Raw genomic sequence first — 22,066 nt, 5'->3', positions numbered from 1 at the left:
CTTTAACTGAATTGTTTGACATAAAAAACCTGGAATCGTTCAAATTTTGAAGAGACTTTAAACTTTAAATTTTGATGTATAATTTACAAATGAACATTTGTTGAAAATTTTTTAGTAATTTTAAGAGATATTTAGGAGTTTCACAAAGATTAAAAATTGTCATGTCAATTTTATAAAGTTTTCTGAAAATCTTCTAGAATCTTTTTTGAAAATTTTGTTTAAATCTTTGAAAAACTTTTTAAATATTCTCTTAAAATAATTTTTAAAACTGAAAAATTATTTTTAATTTTCCTACGAATCTTAAGAAAATGTTTTTATTCTTTTGAAGCCATTCACAATTCTTAAAAAGAATCTAATTTTTTTTGTTTAAAATCTGAAAATTGTAGAAAAAATTCATTTTGACAGATATTTAGAAGTTCTGAAAAAAATTTCAAAATAATTTTAAACTTAAAACAACTTCTAGATTTCTCAAGATTTTGAAATAAAATTTTAAAGCTTTCCAAGCATGTTTAAACTATTTAAAAAGGAAAATAATTGAATGTATAATTTAAGAAGTGTTCAGTTAAAAATGTTGCAATTTTGTAATGTTTAATGTTTCTAGTCTAAAATTCCTTAAAATTATATAATTTTTGAAAATTTTAAAGTTCATTGATTGGTTTTTTAATTTAGAGCATTGAAAATGATTAGGTAGATTTATATTTTATTATATTGAAAAATGTTAGTACCTTCAATTTTAACGCGTAAATTATTGAGCATGTGAATAAAACATTTTTTAATGAAAAACTTATAAATTTCAATTTTAAAAGTTCAAAATTTAACAGTTCCACATTGAGTGTTTTCATTTAAAGCTCAGTTTTTATTACCTGAAGTGGAAAATTTTGTAGCTTTAGTGTTCCATTTTTTAAATTTCATTGGCCGTGAAAAATGTTTGCGAACCGGGAAATTAAGTGAAAAATGAATGTTTTGAGTAAAAAAACTAACTTTTCGGTTGGAAATTCAACTTTTTGAAGAAAAATTGACTTTATGTTGAAAATTTATATTTTCCTTTTGAAAATTCAACTATTTTGTTGAAAATTCGTTTTTTTTAATTACATTTTTTTAATGCACATTTAACTATTTCATTTTTCGTTGAAATTTTTATTTAAAACTTCAACTTTTTGGCGATGATAACGTAGATTTATACTTTTTTATATTGAAAAATGTTAGAACCTTAAATTTTATACGCGTAAACTATTGAGCATTTGAAAACAACATTTTTTAATCAAAACCTTTTAAATTTCAAGCTTAAAAGTTCAATATTTAATAGTTCCACTTTGAGTGCTTTCATTTAAAGCTCAGTTTTTATTACCTGAAGTGGAAAATTTTGTAGCTTTAGTGTTCCTTTTTTTAAATTTCATTGGCCGTGAAAAATGTTTGCGAACCGGGAAAAAACCGAGAAATGACCAGGAATTTATTTCGTCGATTAAAACAGCCATCCTGTATTTGTTCTAGTTAAACAAATTATTTATTGTTAAAATTATTAATGTAGCTAACGAAAATTTTAATAATATTTAAGACCTCGATGACAAAAATATTTAAAACATATACATGATCAGAAGAATTAATAAAAAATAGATCTCTTATATCCACTATAAATATAATAATAATTAAAATATGTAAGACAACAACTAAAGTTGCAAAGAAAAGAATCTTTGTATGTTTAAAATCTTAACAATTTCAAGTTTTGAAGGAAATATTTTTCAAAAGTCATGGTAATCTTAATTAAAATGTTTGGAAGGAATAATTTGGTAAAAAGTCAATGACAAGACTGATAAATGAGAAAATGGATTTAATATTATTTAATATAATGTATATATTTATTTAAATTGAACCAAACATCATATATACATTTATACAGTTCAAGAATTTATAACAGACTATAAGCTATTGAACTCTATAAACAAACGTACTGTACTCATGACAAAATATTTCTATGCGAAAGGACCAACATTTTGAATTTGTTTATCTAATTTGCTTAGAAAAATTTAAAGTGTTATATTTTATCAAATATTATTAAATATTTATTATTTTAAGTCATACATGAAGTTGTTCTGGCGATTGAAGGAAATTATAATTTGAAAAATCTCAAAATTCTAATATTTGGCCACAAGAATTATTTATAAAAATATTTATTATAAACTTTTAAATTACTTTTGTTATTAAATGTCATTCCTACATTAATGTGAAGCACTTTCAGCAAAACAAAATTTCAATTTTAAAAGTTCAAAATTTAACAGTTCTACTTTGAGCGCTTTCATTTAAAGCTTAGTTTTTATTACCTCAAGTGGAAAATTCTGTAGCTTTATTCTTCTATTTTTTTAATTTCATTGACCGTGAAAAATTTTTGCGAACCAGAAAACCCCCCGGAAATGATTTGGTTAAAATCAATGATTGGTTGAAAATTTAATCATTTATTTATAAATTCATCTTTCTTGTACACAAATCATCTTTTTTTTTTTTTGTTGAAAATTCGTTTTCTCGTATATAAAATTAAACTATTTTGTTGAAAATAAAATATATTTCGACTTTCAAAATGTAGTCAATTGGAAGCATTAAACGATAAATTGTGAATATTTTTGTTCCAGGCTGAAAACTATAACGGAGCTGGACTCCACCGGCACCTTATTAAGTGATTTAAGTTGTTTCTCAAAATCTGAAGATGATCTGGATACAAGTGCCATTCTCCAGCAAAGCAAAAAGAAACGCGAATGGAAGGAACACAGACCAAGCGGTGAATATTCAGCTAAAAAGAGACGAAGTGGAGGTCGCAAAACTGCTGATCTTAATAATTCGGATCGAATAATTGCTACGACGACTGTCACAATGCCCAAGGAAGGAGCTATCACTGCATCTTCGGTGATTGAAGCCATTCCAGCTGATGAAAATGATGATCCTCAAACTCCTCTTCAAACCTCACGAAAACGGAGAAAGAGTGAAGAGCGCAGAAGATCCAAAACTGCACGCACTTCGACAAATGACGTTCCTCTGGATATTTTGGTATTTTTTTCGTCTTTTATTTAATATTTGCCTGACTTTTTTCAAATTTTACTTGTTTCAATGGCGGATATTTAAATCTTTGACCGCCTATTAGATCCGTAGAGGCCTCGGATTCATTACAATGTTGATACTAATTGCCACTTTTTTAAATCGATCACACTGTTTTGATGCTATATTTTTTTTAACACTATAAGGACACTATTTTCAAGTCAAAATGAACAAAAAAATTCATCAAAAATGTCGAATTTTCAAGCTAGATATGCGCTTTCAATTGAAGAATTTTATATTCAAATACATAGTTAAATTTTAACAAAAATATAGATTAAGTCTTAATCAGGAAAATTGATTTTTTACCATAAAAGACGAATTTTCAACAAAATATATATCTTTAATCAAATAGTTAAATTTTCATCCAAGAAGATTAATTTTCTATAAAAAAAGACGAATTTTGAAAAAATTAGATACATTTTCAAGTCAGGTCAATGTCCCAATAATCGTGAAATTTGGTTATAATTTGAATATATTGTTTAAAAAAATATGTTGAAAGTAATATTTAATGATTTCTTGACTTGGAATGTTATGAAGTTTCAGAAGAAAAATTTTCCCAAGTTCGATTTCAACATTTTTTTTTTTTTTTTTTTTTTTTAATAATTAAAGTGCAGTTTTGATGATTTAAACAATTAAAAGTCAAATGCGTTTGAAGTTGAACATTTTGGATAAAAAACAGTTTTATTTTATAAAATGTAGATATAAATAAATGAATTTTTTTTTATTTATCTATACTTTAAGTCTAAAAAACTGAACAATAATTTATTTGACAAAACGATTCTAAATCCGTTTAAAATAAGAACTGAAATGAATATATTATTTATTGCGATAATTCCATTTTTAAGTAAAAATTTATTTTTCATATTAAATTTAATTAATAAATTGACTAATATTATTTTATTAATTTTTGTAGCCATTAAAAAATGTAAACTTGCGGTTGAAGCTTTATAAATTATTTTCAACTTAAACCTAATTCCATAATAATATAGTCATAATTGAAGGCTTTTATTAAATTGAAAATATTGTTTAAGTATAAATTATTCAATTTCGAAGCCATTTAATTTGAAATTTTTTAATTTATAGAAAGAATAAATATTTAGTATATTGTTTTGCGAAGAAAGATTTGAATATCTAGAATTTCGAAGAGTTTTTAAATTTTTAACGTTCCAATTTTTATTTTTCTATTTAAAAAATGTTTAATTTGTTAGTCAAGTTGTTATATTTTAACGTATGAATAATAATTCAATACTTATTATTTGTAGAAACAGTAATTTTAAGAGATATTTAGAAGTTTTGAAAAGATTCAAAATTAATTAAAAACTTGAAATGATTTCAAGTAATTTAAACGAAGTGTGTTAACATTTTTTTTAGAACCTGTAAGTATATTTTTAAATTAATAAAATTTTTCGTACAATTTTTGGAAAATCTTGCAAATTAAAAAAAAAAATCATAAAAATCTTCCAAGTTCTTTCATGAAAATTTTTGAAATCTCTCAAAATCTTTTAAATTTTCTGTTAGAACAATTTTTCAAAATGAAAAATAATTTTGAATTTTACTAAATATCTTAAGAATATGTTATTATTCTTTCACAATTTTTAAAAAGATTCTAAATTTTTTATTTGAAATCTGCAAAAATCTACATTTTGTTTCAAATTCGGCTGTGGGTATTTGCACAAAAATTTCGGTATTCGTAACTGAATTAAAACTTTTAAATATCTCTCAAAATTACTATATTTTTTCCTACAAATAATAAGTGTTCTATTATTATTTATAAATTAAAATAAATTGTTTTTCTAAATTTGTAGGATTTTCTAAAAATTGAACGAAAAATTCAATTCATTTAAAAATATATTAAAAAGATCCGAAAAAAATTTCAAACATGATTTCGACTTCAATTAATTTTATTTTATTTTTATATGAAAATAATTTGACTTCTAATTTAGGAACGGTTAATCGAAAAAAATATATAATTTTCAATTTTTAATATATCTAGCTTAAAATTACTTAAAATAATTTAAAAAGTTTAAAGTTCATTGCTTGATTCTTTAATTTAGAGTATTAAAAATGCTAATGTGGATTTTAAATTAAATTTTAAAATTCAAGAGTCTCGCTTTGAATGCTTTAGTTCTTTTGTTTTTGTTTTTCACATTTGTTGAATATATAGTTGACGTTTTAAACCAAAAAATATCAACTTTGAACCAAAAATGGAGCAGTTAAAATTCCTTTCAGGAAAATTAATTTTCAATAAATAAATTTTCTAGAAGATAGTTAAATTTTCAACCAAAAATTTAATTTCTAATTATTCAGTTGAATATTAAACAAAATATTTCATTTTTCAATTATGAAAATTACTTTTTAACAATAAAAAAATTAATTTTTTACTAAAATGATGTATCTTTAAACAAAAAATAAAATTTTAAGAAAATTCCACATTCAATCTAAAAAGATTAATTTGCAACCAAAAGTGTAATAGTTTATAAAATAAATAATATATATTTGAATTTAAAAAAAACAGCTGTTTTTTTACCAGCAAAGACGATGTTTCAACAAAATACTTAATTTTTAATCAAAAAATTGATTTTATACAAAAGAAGATGAATTTTTAATAAATTACATAAATTTTCAATTACATACTTCGAACAATGAATGTAATGTTGGTCAAAATTTTATTTGAATAATTTGTAGTTTATATTTGTTCGTTTCTAACATTTTTTAACTAAATATTTTAATTTTTAAACTAAAAAAGATATAATCTTAAGTAAAAACGGAGTTGATAAATTTTTGATGAGAATTAATTCTGACAACAAAAAAACGAATTTTCTAGAAGACAGTTATATTTTTTACTAAATAATCGAAAATTATACCAAATTGTTGAATCTTCAAGTCGAGAAGATGAATTTTCTATTATACAGTTAAATTTTCAATTATGGAAATTACTTTTAGCAGCAAAAAAAAAAAGAATTTTCTACAAAAAAAACTTTCAACCGAGGAGTTGAATTTTCAACCTAAAAAGGTGATTTTTTTAAAGAAAAATATAATAAATAATATATTTTTAAATAAAACAGGTTTATATTCAAATATATAGTTAAATTAAAAAAAAAAAAGAATTTTTTATCGAGAAGATTGATTTTTGACCATAAAGGACGATTTTTCAACATAATATATACATTTTTAATCAAATAGTTGAATTTTCAACCAAGAAGATTAATTTTCTATAAAAAAGACGAATTTAAAAAAAAAAACATAAATAATTTGAATATATTATTTTTAAAAATATTTTAAAACTAATATTTAATGATGAAACCCTTATTTTTAGCATTTCATAACAGCAAATTATTTTTGTTTTTAACGCTTTTCAATATATAGTTGTAGTTTTAAACCAAAAAAGATCAACTTTTTACCAAAAATATAGCAGCTAAATTTCCTTTCAGGAGAATTAATTTTCAGTAAATAAAATTTCTAGAAGACAGTTAAATTTTGAACAACCAATTTAATTGCCAATCGTTCAATTGAATTTTCAACAAAATATTTTATTTTTCAATTATGAAAATTACTTTTTAACGACAAACAAATTAATTTTTAACTAAATATTTTTATTTTTGAACTAAATAATTTTGTTTTAAACTAAAACCGGAGATGATAAATTTTTAGGGAAAAGAATTAATTTTCACAACAAAAAAAAACGAATTTTCTAGAAGGCAATTAAATTTTGTATTAAATAATTGAATATTATACAAAATTATTGAATCTTCAAGTCAAGAAGACGAATTTTCTATTATACAGTTAAATTTTCAATTATGGAAATTACTTTTTAGCAGCAAAAAAAAATGAATTTTCAACAAAAAAAATCAACTTTCAACCGAGAAGTGGAATTTTCCACCTAAAAATATGAATTTTTAACGAAAAATGTAATAGTTTATATTTCAATAAAAAAAAGCTTTGATAAAAAATAAAAGAAACAGTTGGACTTAATCAACAAAAACGAATCTTCAACAAAATACTTAATTTTTAAACAAAAAATTGAATTTCTACCACTTGATTTTTAACTAAATTTTGAACTAAATAATTTTATTTTTAAACTAAAAAAGATATGCCAAATTTTGGAATCTTTAAGTCAAGAAAACGAATTTTCTATAATACAGTTAAATTTTCAAACCGAGGATATAAATTTTTAACAACAAAAATTTAATACCAATCTATTGAATTTTCAACAAAATAGTTACATTTTCGATTCTGGAAATTACTTTTCAGCAGCAAAAAAAATGAATTTTCAACCGAAACGATGAATTTTCAACCAAAAAATCGAAGTTTTAAAAAAGTAGTTCAACAAATGTAATAGTTTATATTTTAATAAAAAAACATTTTGATACAAAATAAAAGAAACAATTGAACTTAACCAAGAAAAATAAATTTTAAACAGAAGACTTAATTTTTAACAACAAAAAAATGGATTTTCTACTAAAGAAGACGAATTTTTAAAAATGTACACAAATTTTCAATTACATACTTTGAAAAATGAATGTGAGGCTGGTCCAAGTTTTATTTGAATAATTTTTAGTTATTTTTTCTCGTTTCTAATATTTTTTAACTCATTTGAATTTTTAAACAAAAGATATAAATTTCTAACCAAAAAAGAAATAGATAAATTTTCATTGAGGAAATTTTTTTTTACAAAAAAATACTAGTTTTCTACTAAATAATTTAATTTTGTATTAAATAGTTGAATTTTTAGTTTAAAAAGCTATTCTCAAGAAAAAAAAATGTTAATAAAATTATGAATCTTCAACCGAAAAAATGAAGTTTTAAGAAAAATTTACTATTTTATATTTCCAGAAAAAAAAATTCAATAAAAAATAAAAAACCGTTATATTTAACGAAGACGAATTTTCAACAAAACATATAATTTTTCTACAAAAAAAAAATTTTTTTAAATCGTATTTGATCCAAATTGTATTTGATCAATTTATAGTTTATCTCTTTACATTCCAAATATTTTTTAATTCAATAGTTGAATTTTTAAACCAAAAAATATAATTTTTAAATCAAAAATGGAGTAGAATTAACTTTTAATTTAAAAAAAAACAATAGTTTATTTTTGAAACCAATAGTTGAATTTTACATCAAATTGTTGAATTTTCAATCCAGAAAGATGAATTTTCAACAAAAAAATGTGCTAGTTTATATTGAAGAAAAAATTTTCAATGAAGAGAAATTTGTATTTAACTTACAAAAATGAATTTTAAGCCAAATACTCTATTTTAACAAACAAACAAAAAACCGATTTTCTACGAAATTGTTGAATTTTCAACCCAAAAATATGAATTTTCAACTTGAAATTAAATTTTCAATCAAGACAGAATAATTTTGTAACAAATATTAGAATTTATAACCAAGAAAGGTGAAATTTCGATAGAAAAAGTTTTATTTTTAAACTAAATAGATGAATATTCAACAAAATAGTTGAATTTTTAATTTAAAAAAATTTCTTAGTCAAGAAAGAAAGTTTCAAATTTTCACCCAAGAATTTTTGAAAATGAAAAAAAAACAACTGAATTTTAGACAAAATATCCCAATTTTGACCAAAAAATATAAAACTTTACCAAGAAAAATGATAATTTAACAAGAAATTAGAATTAGCATTAGAATTTAAGTGTGAAAAAATGAGAACAATATTTTAAATAATCATTGAAGTTCGTTTTTAATACTTGAAAATTTTTATAACACCATTTTGGCACTATTCACACTATTTTAGATATCTGAAGTGTGTCCGAGGCCTATTCTTTACAAATGTTTAAAAGTATGATAGATAAAAAAATTACTTTTCGATAGCCGACAGCACCAAATGTAGATATTTTAAGTTCGGAATCTGAATCTGAAGCTATATTCAAGCCCAGTCCAAATATCGGCGGATATACGCTGAAAACAAGAACAGGAAGAGGTCATAATTTCACTGCAAAAACGGTCATAAAACCAGAAGCTTGTATGCCGTGTGGCAAAAGGTAATTTTTATTTACAAACATTATTATATTTATGGTGTATACCTGATCGGGAATTTTTTTCATCTGGAAAATCAACGGAAATTTGATTTAGTGACCGGGATTTTCATTTCATTCAGGTCTGGGACAAGGAATTTTCCTAAAGAAATTTTATTATTATAATTAAATTATTATTAAAAAAAGGAATTATTTCGAAGTTTTTAAAATTTTGAAAGATTTTATTAAAAATTATTCAATTCAATTTTATCCGATTTTTAACGCTTTTTTTTTCAAAAATTTTACAAGTTCATCCTTTTTCATTTCATTTTAATAAAAATTTAAATAGATAATGGAAATTTGAAATTACTTCTTATTTCGAACTTTGTTTTTAATAATTAAATTTTAAAGGCTTAGATTTGAATATTTTTCGATTTTCCACGGTACAAATAAAGTGAACTTATTTTTTCTTCATAGAAAAATTTTGCTAATGAATTTTTATATTAAATCATAATTTTTTTAATCTAATAAAAATTTTGTTTTCAAATTGCACAATTCTAATCTTTTAGAAAATAAATTAAAAATCGAAACGATTAAAATTTTTAAATTATAATTTTATTAGAAAATTCATTAAATCTGGATTATAGTTGTTGTTTTTTCTCGAAATTTCCATGTTCCAAATCAGAATCATACTTTTGTTATTAAAAACTCCTCATTCAAAGTCAAAATTGTAATTCTTTTTTGGGGAAAAATCTGTACCAAATTAAAATTATAATTGTTCTCTAAATTCTCTAAAAATTGTATTCAATTCAATTTTATCCGATTTTTAACGCTTTTGTTCAAAAATTTTACAAGTTCATCCTTTTTCATTTCATTTTAATAAAAATTTAAATAGATAATAGAAATTTAAAATTACTTATTATTTTTAACTTTTTTTTTAATAATTAAATTTTAAAGGTTTAGATTTGAATATTTTTCGGTTTTGAACGGTGAGAATAAAGTGAATTTATTTTTTCTTCATAGAAAAATTTTGCTAATGAATTTTTATATTAAATCATAATTTTTTTAATCTAATAAAAATTTTGTTTTCAAATTGCACAATTTTAATCTTTTCGAATTTAATTTGATTAAAATTCAAAATTTGTTCCTGCTAAACGATTCAATTTTGAATGTTGTTAATTAGAAATAATACAATTTTCATTCCTCGTTATTGCAAATGATCTATTTTCGAAAATTCTAATCGGATTCGAATTTTACAGTTCGAAATTGTCATCTTCTGTTAAAAATGTTAAATTATTCAATTTTAAACGCTTTTATTCAGAAATTTTACAAGTTAAATTTTTTTATATTTCATTTTAATAAAAATTTTAATAGAAATTTAAAATTACTTTATATTTTAAACTTTTTTTTAATAATTCAATTTTAAAGGTTTAGCATTGAATATTTTTCGATTTGTTCATAGTACTAAAGTAAAAAAAAAACTCTTTTATCAAATATTTAGTTGATAAGCGTCTAATGAAACAATAAATATTCCGAAAAAATATAATCTAGATCTGGATTAAGAAATTTTCCAAAAGAATTATAATTCTGACTTGGAAGAGGAAAATTTAGGGAACAACTATAATTTTTATTTTGGTACAGATTTTTCCCCAAAAAAGAATTACAATTTTGACTTTGAATGAGGAGTTTTTAATAACAAAAGTATGATTCTGATTTGGAACATGGAAATTTCGAGAAAAAAAAACAACTATAATCCAGATTTAATGAATTTTCTAATAAAATTATATTTCTGATTTGGAACAGTATGTACATTTTCCAAAAGAATTATAATTCTTAAAGATTTCTATTACTTGTAGTAAATTTAATCGTTTAGAAATTAACTATTTTCAAATTCTCAATTATACTTTTCGAAATTGTTGCACATTTTTCAGTTTAAAGAATCTGTAATTAAAAATTTTTCAATTGAACGTCTCCAGAATAAATTCAAAACAATGAAAAATCAAAACAAGAATTTCTCAAATTTAAGCCTTAAAAATGAGAAGAGTTTACAACCAGGCATTGAATATTGAAGTTTTTTTTTTATTTGAAAAATGTTCCAAAAAGTTCGGCATTTCAGACTCAGTTAATAAAAAGAAAATCTATTGAACAATTGAATAATGTCTTTAATTTTTTATGGTTTCGATTTTAGAATTCTGAATTGACATCGTAAACTCTAAAATTTCCATTTTTTCCTATCCTAAGTTTAAATTTTGTGAGTAAATTAAAGCGGTTTTTTTCCAAAAATATAATTGAAATTTTAATATTTGCCATTTAAAATTACTTCTTATTTTGAACGGTTTTTAAAAAGAATACTTTAATTTTAAAGGTTTAGAATTGAACATTTTTCCATTTAGAACGGTGAAAATAAAGGTGAATTTATTTCTTCATTTGAGAAAAAATTTTCTAATAAATTCTTATGTAAAATCCTCATTTTTTAAATTTAATCAGGATGGCCGTCGTACCGGAAAATGACTGGGAATTTTTTGAGACCGGGAAATGACAGTGAATTTTTTTTACCGGAAATTTTACAAATTTGTAGAAAATTTTTATTTCTAAGCTTAAATTTTTAATTTAAAGAATTTTTAAATGGTTTCTTAAAGACTTCAAACAAATAAGAAATAAAAGCCTTTGCTGTTGTAAATTTTGGATAAAAGTATTTTTCTTTAATAAATAAATACCTTTTTTTAATTTATCTGTACTTTAAGTAATAAAAAGTGAACAAAAACAATTTGACAAAACGATTTTAAACCATTTAAAAATTTAAGAATTTTAAGATTTTAACGTTAAATTTTTTATTAAAAAAGATGAATTATTGTATATGTAACAATTTTTGGATTTTTATTTAAGAGAAGTAAATTGAAACCAAATATTTAAAAGTAAAGAATAATAAACTGAATCGTTTGATATAGAAAATATGGAATCGTTAAAATTTCGAAGAGCCTTTAAACTTTGAACGTTACAGTTTTAATTGTTGTATTTCAAAAATGGTTAATTTTTAAGTAAAATTGTTCAATTTTGATGCATAATTTACAAATGAACATTTGTAGAAAAAATTTCAGTAATTTTAAGATATAATTAGGAGTTTTAAAAAGTTTAAAAAATATCATGCAAATTTTTGAAAATTTTCTTAAAATCTTCTAGAATCTTTTTTGAAAATTTTGTTTAAATCTTTGACAAAGTTTTTAAATATTCTCTTAAAATAATTTTTCAAAATTCTTGAATTTGAAAAAGTTCAAAATTTCTTCCAGATTTCTCAAGATTTTGGAATAAAATTTTGAAGCTTTCCAAGGATATTTAAACTATTTAAAAAAAAATTGAATTTCTAATTTAAGAAGTGTTCAGTTATTTTTTCAATTTTTCAATATTTGATGTTTCTAGCTTAAAATTCTTTAAAATTATATAATTTTGAAAATTTTAAAGTTCATTGATTAGTTTTTTAATGTAGAGAACTGAAAATGTTAACGTAGATTTATATTTTTTTATATTAAAAAATGTTAGTAGCGTCAATTTTATACGCGTAAATTATTGAGCATTTGAATGCAAAAATTTTTAATTTGAAACTTAAATTTCCATGTTAAAAGTTAAAAATTTAACAGTTCTATTTAGAGTGCATTCATTTAAAGTTCACTTTTTATTACCTCCATTGGAAAATTTTGTAGATTGAGTGTTCCATTTTTTTAATTTAGTTTTCAAATTGCCAAATGTTGTAATCTTTTCGAATTTAAATTGGTTAAAATTCTAAAGTTGTCACGTTTAAACGATTCAATTTTGAAAGATTCTATTTAAAAATTTCTCAATTGAAAATTAACCAATTTTAAACGCTTTTATTCGAAAATGATACAAGTTCAATTCCTTTTCACTTCATACGAAATATTGTACTTTTTTCAAAATTTTACCTATATAATATATTTTGAATTTTAACCTTTTCAATTCAAAATTATTTCTAATCTAATCCGCTTTCTACTCATAGTACTAAAAGTAAAAAAAAAAGCGTTTTATCAACTGTTTAGATCATAGACTTTCGAATGAAATAATAACAGAAATACCAAAATAATTATAATTCTGATTTATAACTGAATTTAAGGAAGAACTTTAATGTAATATAAATCTGACTTGAAATAAATTTTCAAAAAAAAAAAGAAATCTAATTAGATCTGGAACAAGGAATTTTCTAAAAGAATTATAATTCGGATTTGGAAGAGGAAATTTTTTTAATTCAATAAAAATGTAGATTTCTACAATTTCAGAAGCTTTTGCTTTGAAATGTTTTATTTAGTTTTCAAATTTAAAAATTTTAATCGTTTCGATTTTAAATTGATCATTTTTATTATTTTATTAAAAATATTTTGAACCTTTTTAATCAGAAATAATACAATTACCATTCCTCTGAATTTTAAGTGAAATTTGAAATCATTAAAATTAAAATTAAAACGCTTTTATTCAGAAATTCTGCAAGCATAATTCCTTTTTATTTTATTCGAATTATTGTCTTTTTTCAAAAATTGTAACTATCTAAAATATTTTAAATTTTAAACTAAAAAAAACACGCTTTTATTAAATGTTTAGATCATAGACTTTTGAATAAAACAATAACAGAAATATCAAAATAATTATATTTTGTCTTTGTAACTGGGAACTTTTTAAAAGAATTATAATTATAATTTAGGACAGTGCATTTTTGAAAAGAATGATAATTTTGATTTGCTTAAGGGAAATTTCCAAAAGAATTAAAATTTTAAGTTGGGAAATGGAAATTAAAAAGGAAGAAGTATACTTACCAGAACGGAAAAATCAACTTTGTTATGAAAAGTTTATAGTTTTTTCAGAGATTACAAAATGACAGAATTTATTTTTATACCGGGAATTTTACAAATTTGTAGAAAAAAATTCTCCAAGTTTGATTTCAACAGTTTTTCAAATAAACAGTTTAATTTTTATCTTTTTCAATTATGATATCATTCAATTTACAGTGCGTAATTCGAAAATCTTTTACTTACAGATTTTCCATTTTGGATTTTAATTTTCAAGCGTACATTTTTCATTCAAAACAATTTTAAATACAGGTTCAAATACTTAAAAAATTAGTGGCGTATTAAATCTACAATTTTGGATAAAAAGCCTTTTTTGTTGATCAAAACTGAATATAAATTATAATGATTTTTGAAATTGAACTATAAATGGAGGATTACAAAGTGAATAATAATTGATTTTATACGACAATTTGGAATCAGTTCAAAATTTAAGAATTTCCAGATTTTAACGTTATATATTTAATATATAATATATTTATAAGTAAAGGCTTTTATCCAATTTTGAATATTGTTTTAGCCTTAAAATTTAAAATTTTTTAATTAAGGAAATTAACAATTGCTGATTATTTAGACATATTTGATTGTTCATTTAAAGTCGATAATTATAAATCAAATATCCAAAACATAACAAAAAACTAAACATTTAACTTTACAATTTGAATTGTTCTGTTTGGAAAAAATTAATTTACAAGTAAAATTGTTGAATTTGGATGTATAATAAATATTAAACATCTTTAATTCCTAGAAAAATATAGATTTTTGTAGATTTCGAACAAAAAATTTAGCATCTTTTTAAGAATTGTGAAAGGCTTCAAAAGAATAAAAAACGTTTTCTGAAGATTCCTAGGAAAATTGAAAATGACTTTTTATTTTGAAAATACAGTTTTAAGAGAATATTTAAAAAGATTTCCAAAATTGTCAAAAATATTTTCCATTTTACAGCATTAAGAAAATTTAGGAATAATTCGAATCATTATAAAAGATTTTTATTTTTTAAAAAAATTAAAAAGAATTGAAAATTTGAATAAATATAAAACAAAATGAAGATGTTTCAAGATTTTGAAAGAAAATTTTCAAGCTTTTTAATGACTTTTAAACTATTAGATATGAAAATAATTTAACTTTTAATTTAGGAAGTATTCAGTTTCTAACAAAAATTTAATCGTACAATTTAAAATATTTCTAGCTTAAAATTGATTAAAATTCTTTGCAGCTCAGTTTTGATTATTTTAAATCATATCATCTGTATTTTATTTGATCTGAATCAAATTTTCTTAGGATCCGTTTTGGAAAAGTGGCTTTAAAATGCAGAGATTGTCGCGCCACTACACACACAGAATGCAAGGATTTGGTGCCACTTCCTTGTGTTCCAGCTGGAAATACGCCCACACTTCGGGGTGCATCAGTACGTGATAATAATGCTTTTTTTTAATTATTTAAATCTGCTGTACTCATTAAAGGGATGACATTTTTTCCCTCCTTCCTCTGCCAACCAATTTTCGTTAAATTCCCCTTTTTCCTATTCTAAAAAAAATTCTCCCTTTCTCTTTAAATATCTTTCTATATAAATATAACTAAATAACTAAATAAATATATTACCTTTTTATATTATAGCTTATCTTATACAAATTATTAATCAAAGTTTATGGTGTTCTTAATATTTTCTACCAAAAAGATTACTTTTTAACAAACAAAAAAGACAATTGAATTTAAACAAAAAAGTTAAATCTTGAGTGAAAAAAATCGATTTTTAAATTCAAAAGTTACTTTTCTACAAAAAAAAAACAAAACAAGCAAACAAATTTTTAATAAAATAGTTAAATTTTCATCGAAAGAAATGAATTAGAAATTAAAAAACAAATTCTAATCCAAAATGAAAAAGTTCAATTTTCATTTAGAAAAATAATTTGGTACCAAAAAAAAAGGAGGTCGGAAAAAATACTTATATTTTCAACCAAAAATAATATGTTCGCAACCAAAAAAGATGAGTTTTCAAACAAGAAGATTAAGTTTCTACTGGAAAAGCAAATTTTCAACAAAATACGTAAATGTCCAACTAAATATTTAAAGTTCTAACTAAAAAAATGTAAAAATAAAAATAATTTTCAACAAAGTTGTTAAATTTTCAACTAAAAAATTAATTTTCAACCATAAATGGAATGGTGAATTTTGCAGGTAAAAAATTGGATTTCAAAGAATATATACAATTCGCAAAAAAAGTGCATTTTTAACTAAAAAAGAAAACATTTTCGACCAAAAAGAGATTAATCTTTAACCAAAATATTACTTTTTAACAAACAAAAAAAAGACAGTGGAATTGAAACAAAAAAGCTAAATCTTAAATGAAAATAATCGATTTTTAAGTTCAAAAGTTACTTTTCTATAAAAAAAAAAAACAAATAAACAATTTTTCATTAAAATAATTAAATTATTATCGAAAGAAATGAATTTGTAATTAAAAAACAAATTCGAGCCCAAGATGAAATAGTTAAATTTTAAGTTAAAAAAAAATTTGAACCAAAAAAAAAGAAGATTCGAAAAAAATACTTGAATTTTCCAAAAATAATAAGTTTACAACCAAAAAATACGAATTTTTAAACAAGACGATTAATTTTCTACCAAAAAGTCGAATTTACAAATAAAAAATTAATTTTTAACAAACAAAATTTTAACAAAGTAGTTACATTTTTAAACAAAGACATGAACTTTTAACCAAATAAAATGAATTCACAAACAAGAAGAGTAAATTTCTTTAAAAAATAGTCAATTTTCAAACATATAGTTGAATTTTCAACTAAAAAAATCAATTTTCAAGAAAAGAAAAACGAATTAGAAAAAAAAATTTAACTTAAAAATGATTTTTCAAACAAAGATATTAATGTTCAAGCAAAATAAAATGAATTTTCGATAAATCACATGAATTTTCATGAAAATATTTTATCCTAAACAAAAGAGATAAATCTTCAGCAAACAACGTAAAATGTAATATTTCAATCAAAACATATTTTTAATTATAAGCCGTCGAATTAAACCAAAAATGACTAATTTTCCACGAATAATGTAAATTTTCAAATAAAAAAGATCAGTTTTTAATTTAAAAATTTAAAAAAAGCAAATGAAAAATAAATTTTCGACCGAAGAGAAGAAACTTCAACCGATAAAATTTTAATCAAGAACGTTTGAATTCATAAAAAAAAAACGATTTTTTCAAAAATAGGAGATTTTTTAATTTTAAAATATGATTTTATTTAGGTTTTGCCATAAAAAATATTAAACTTTTGAAAACATGGACATACTATGAAACGTTCTTTCAGCAAAAAATAATGGTATGTTTTTGAAATTCAGAACTATACCAGAAAAACAGACTGCACTTAAAAAATTTAATTTTTTCTTTTTAAACTGAATTTTCATTTTCAATAATCAAAGATGAATTTTTCTACCAAAAAGATGATTTTTTAATCAAATAAGATGAATTTTCAACTCAAAAGGACGAATTTTCTGTCGAAAAACTTGAATTTTCGGCCAAAAAAGATAACTTTTTAGCAAAATAGTTAAATTTTCAAAATATATTAGAATTTTTAACAAAATAGCTGAATTTTCTACCAAATAATTTAATTTTCAACGTACAGGCGTACATTTTTACCCAAACATTCGAATTTTCAATCAATTGATTTTAAGAAAGATGCCATGTCAATCAAAAAACATGAATTTTTTTTCCAAAAGGATTTTTCAACAAAAATGTTTAATTTTTAACAAAGTGTAGTTAAATTTTCAACCCCAAAACTAAAATTTCAACCAAGTAGAGTAATTATCGATCGAAAACGTCGAAATTTCAAATAAAAAAGATCAATTTTCAATTTTAAACGTAATAGTAAAATTTTAGTGTAAAAAATTACTTCTTAACCAAAAAGAAAGAAAAACTCATTTTTGTGAAAATAATTAAGTTTTAAGCCAAAAAGATTATTTCTCACGGACAAATGTAATATTTGATATTTCAACCAAACCCAAAAAGTTGATATTTCTACCAAAAAGATAATCTTTAAAAAAACAGGAATTTTCCATCCTAAAAGACGAATATTTAAAAAAAAAATAGTTGAATTTTTAAGAAAAATATTAAATTTTCTACAAAACAGTTAATTTTTTTTTAAATAATTGAATTTTTAACCTACAAAGATTAATTTTTGACCAGGTGGTCGAATTTTCAAACAATAAAAATTAAAGTTCAACTAAATCCATATTGCATTTTAAATAAAATAGTAAAATTTCCAAACTAAAAAGGCGAATTTTTTTTATTAGAAATTGAATTTTCAACAAAAATATTTTTGTCAACGAAGGAAGATAACATTTCTAAAAAAAAGTTGATTTTAATCCAAACGAACGAATTTTCTGCCCAAAAAGACAAAAGTACGACCTCATCTGAATAAAAACAAATTAAATATTTTTGAATTTTAAAATACTTTAGGCTCCGAAATGCAGCAGGGCCCCAATGCCATTTTTTGGAAAAAAAATATATAATATTACTCATAAGCATTATGTTTTTATTATTAATAATGTTATTAAAAAAAATATATATATATATTCTTCAATATGAGCACGATTATAAACATCTAAGAATTATAAATTTAACCAACTTTTCTTATCAAAATTTTTTATGTCTATGAATTAATTTCCAACTTAAGTATATTTATTTTTTTAAATTCTTTTACGGGCAGAAATCATTAAAAAACATAAAATTCCTTATAAAGAGATTCTGTTTCATTTTTAAAGTATATCCAATTTTTAAAAATCATTTCTTTTTTCTACATGTAAAAATTAATGTTTAATCTTTTTACTATTTTTTCTTTCTTTTCTTACAAAATTATCCTATTTCCCTTTTTTTTCTCGAAAATTGTTTCTCGAATAATTGTTTATTTAACCAATTTTTCTTACCGGAAGTTTGTATGTCTCTCTTAATTTATTTCCAAAAAGAGTATATCCATTTTTAAAAAATAAATTTTCTAATTAGCAGAAATCATTTAAAAACATTAAAATAATTAAAAAACATAAAATTCTACATAAAAAGATTCTGTTTTCTTTTCTTATATCCAATTTTTTAAAATAAATTCTGTAACTTGAGTTCAAGAGCATCGAAAAATGTAGTTTCAAATTTAAAGTATTAATTATAGCAGGGCCGAAATGATGGTATTTTTAAAAGATACAATATTCTTGATTCTGAGCACGACTTTAAATGTATAAAAAATGTTTATTTAACAAATTTCTCTTGAAAGTTTTCATGTCTGTGAATTCATTCCTCGCATAAGTATATCTATTTTTTTTTTTTATAATAAATTCTCTAATGGGCAGAAATCATTAAAGAATAATATTTAATTATTGAAAGATATAAAATTGCCAATAAAAATCTTATGTTTTCTTTTCTCGTATCCATTTTTTAAAATAAATCCTCTGATGGGAATAAATCGTTTAAAAATTTCGAATAAAAAGATTATTTCTCCTCTTCCACATGTAAAAATTAATATTTAATCTTTCCCCTATTTTCCCCCTATTTTGTGGAAAAATTACCCCATTTTCTCTTTTTGTCGAGGTTCTTTTAATTAATTAATTATTATTATAGGGTACAATCGCAGATTATACTCCTATGGTTCCACCAATGGTTCCCTCACTAGTTGTTCACTGTATAAACGAGGTAGAATTGCGTGGAATGAACGAGCAAGGTTTATACAGGGTTAATGGTGGAGCGAATGATGTAAAATTGCTGAAAGAAAAATTCCTTAAAGGCAAAGGTGCCCCATCACTTTCCGAAGTCGATATAGCCACGATTTGCTCGACTCTCAAAGATTTTCTCAGGTTTGTTATCTGTTTTTTTTTTCTGGTTACATAAAGACGCTGATTTATTTCGAAAAAAAGGAAAAAATATTTGTATTTTAAATAAAAAGAAAACAATTTATTTTAATTACTAGAAAATTGCATTTTCTCGCTAACTTTTCGGTTGAAAATTCAACCCTTTTTTTTTAAGTTTTTTTTTATAATCTTTTTTTGATAAAAATGCAACTGTTTGGTTAAAAATTAAGTTATTATACTATTTTCTTGAAAACTTAACTATTTCGTAGAAAATTTACTTTATGGTTAAAAATTTATATTTTGGTGTTGAAAAATAAACTGAAATATTTTCTGGATGAAAGTTTAACTTGTAAAAAAAATTTTTTTTTTTTTTTTAATTGAAAATTCATCTGTTTTAGTACAAAATTGATCTGTTTGGGATAAAAATGCAACTATTTGGTAGAGAATTCTACTGTTTCGTTAAAAATTTATATTTTTTAGTTTAAAAATTAATATAATTTGCTTAAAATTCGTCTTTTTGGTCAAAACTGTATGTATTTTGTTAATAATTCTCCTTTTTTGGTAGAAAATTTATCTTTTTGGTTGGAAATTCAACTTCTTGATAGCAAGTTCAACTGTTTTGTAGAAAGCTGATCTTTTTAGTTAAAAGTGTAGTCGAGGATTGAACTACTTTCTTCAAAATTCGTCCTTTTTAGTTCAATTAAACTTTATTTATTTCAAAATTAAAATCTTTTCTCAGTTAAATAAATATAAATAAATATATAAATTTATAGTAATATACATTTACTTTATGGTTAAAAATTTATATTTTGGTGTTGAAAAATAAACTGAAATATTTTCTGGATGAAAGTTTAACTTATAAAAAAATTGTTTTTTTTTTTTTTAATTAAAAATTCATCTGTTTTAGTACAAAATTGATCTGTTTGGGATAAAAATGCAACTATTTGGTAGAGAATTCAACTGTTTCGTTAAAAATTAAAATTGTTCCGTTAAAAATTAAAGTAATTTTTTGAAAATTCGTCTTTTTGGTAACAAATTAATCTTTTGTTTTGAAAATTTATCATTTAGGTTAAAAATGCGACTGTTTGCTTGACATATTTGATTAAAGCTTATAGACTAAAACAATTTTATTTTAAATATAAGAATCTCGAATTTCAATCATTTAAGATAATAAAAAAATTTCGAAAATAGGACAAGTCCAAAATATGAAAAAGGAAATATTTTCCAAATACAGTTTTGAAAATTCAATAATTTAAAATTCAAAGGAATTGAAATTGTATTGTTTGTAATTAAGAGTACAATCTTACTTTGAATTGAAAATTTCGAATCTGAATAATTTGAGAATAAAATATAAAAAATAGGACAAGTTAAAAACTTTAAAAATTAAGTATTTTCAGATTAGAATATTGAAAATTCGCAACAAATTTCTTCTGCAGATTATCCTTTTAGTTCTTATATTATTATTTAGATGAAAATTTAATAATTTTCTTAAAAAGGCATCCATTTTGGATGCAAATTGTTTACAATTCTTATTTTGGTGTTGAAAAATGCACTGGAATCTTCTTTGGATGAAAATTTATTTCCTTTGTTTAAGGTTTTTTTTTTAATTCATCTTTCTTAGGAGAAATTTTATCTTTCTTAAATAAAAATGTAACTTTTCGATTAAAAATTCAACTCTTTTTTTTAAATTTCTCTTTTTTATTTAAAAATTCATCTGCTTTAGCAGAAATTTTACCTTTCTTGGATGAAAATGCAACGGTTTGATTAAAAATTCAACAATTTTGTTAAAGTCATAATTTTTGGTTGAAAATTCCACTGTTTTAATATAATATTTGGATGTTGGAAAAGAAAACTGAAATATTTTCTATAATTTTAAGAATCAAAATATTATAACTGATGTCATTCAAACTAAAAAACATTAATTTTAACCATATTTTTTGTAATTGAATTTATTCTTACCAATTTTTGAAAAATCATTGCATTTTGAGAAATGGTGACTTCTTTTTCCGGGAAAATATTCTCTATAACTCGCCTATTTAAAATTTTTTAAATAATTGAATAATCTTAAAATGCATTTATTTGTTTAAAAAAATTCTTTCTCAAAAAATAAATTGTTCTAACGATTTTATCCATGGAAAAATTTACTTTCAAAATTGGAAACATTTTTCGAAAATTGATAAGAAGCGACGGTCAGGAAAAATTCAATTGCAAAAAATATGGTTAAAATAACACAGGCCAACAATTCTCAGAACCAGAGACCAGACCTACTATACCCGAAGGTTTTTGCTGCGCTGAATCCGAATCTGACCTCAGAAAAATTCC

At 21.9% G+C, this 22,066-nt stretch overlaps 1 protein-coding gene across 4 annotated transcripts in view; it reads left to right on the top strand.

Moving 5' to 3' along the window:
* LOC117174141 (rac GTPase-activating protein 1-like) overlaps positions 1 to 22,066 on the top strand; it is a 45,977-nt gene that overhangs the window by 12,416 nt on the left and 11,495 nt on the right. For all 4 annotated transcript variants that reach the window (XM_033362950.1, XM_033362951.1, XM_033362949.1 and 1 more), the window contains 4 exons: positions 2,625 to 3,036; positions 8,914 to 9,083; positions 15,185 to 15,311; positions 19,518 to 19,750. In XM_033362950.1, the coding sequence (XP_033218841.1) occupies positions 2,625 to 3,036; positions 8,914 to 9,083; positions 15,185 to 15,311; positions 19,518 to 19,750 (942 nt within the window). The remainder of the gene's footprint in view (positions 1 to 2,624; positions 3,037 to 8,913; positions 9,084 to 15,184; positions 15,312 to 19,517; positions 19,751 to 22,066) is intronic.

Source organism: Belonocnema kinseyi, chromosome 6 (assembly GCF_010883055.1).
Source record: "Belonocnema kinseyi isolate 2016_QV_RU_SX_M_011 chromosome 6, B_treatae_v1, whole genome shotgun sequence".
Lineage (NCBI taxonomy): Eukaryota > Metazoa > Arthropoda > Insecta > Hymenoptera > Cynipidae > Belonocnema > Belonocnema kinseyi.
This window is presented reverse-complemented; position numbering and strand designations above follow the sequence as displayed.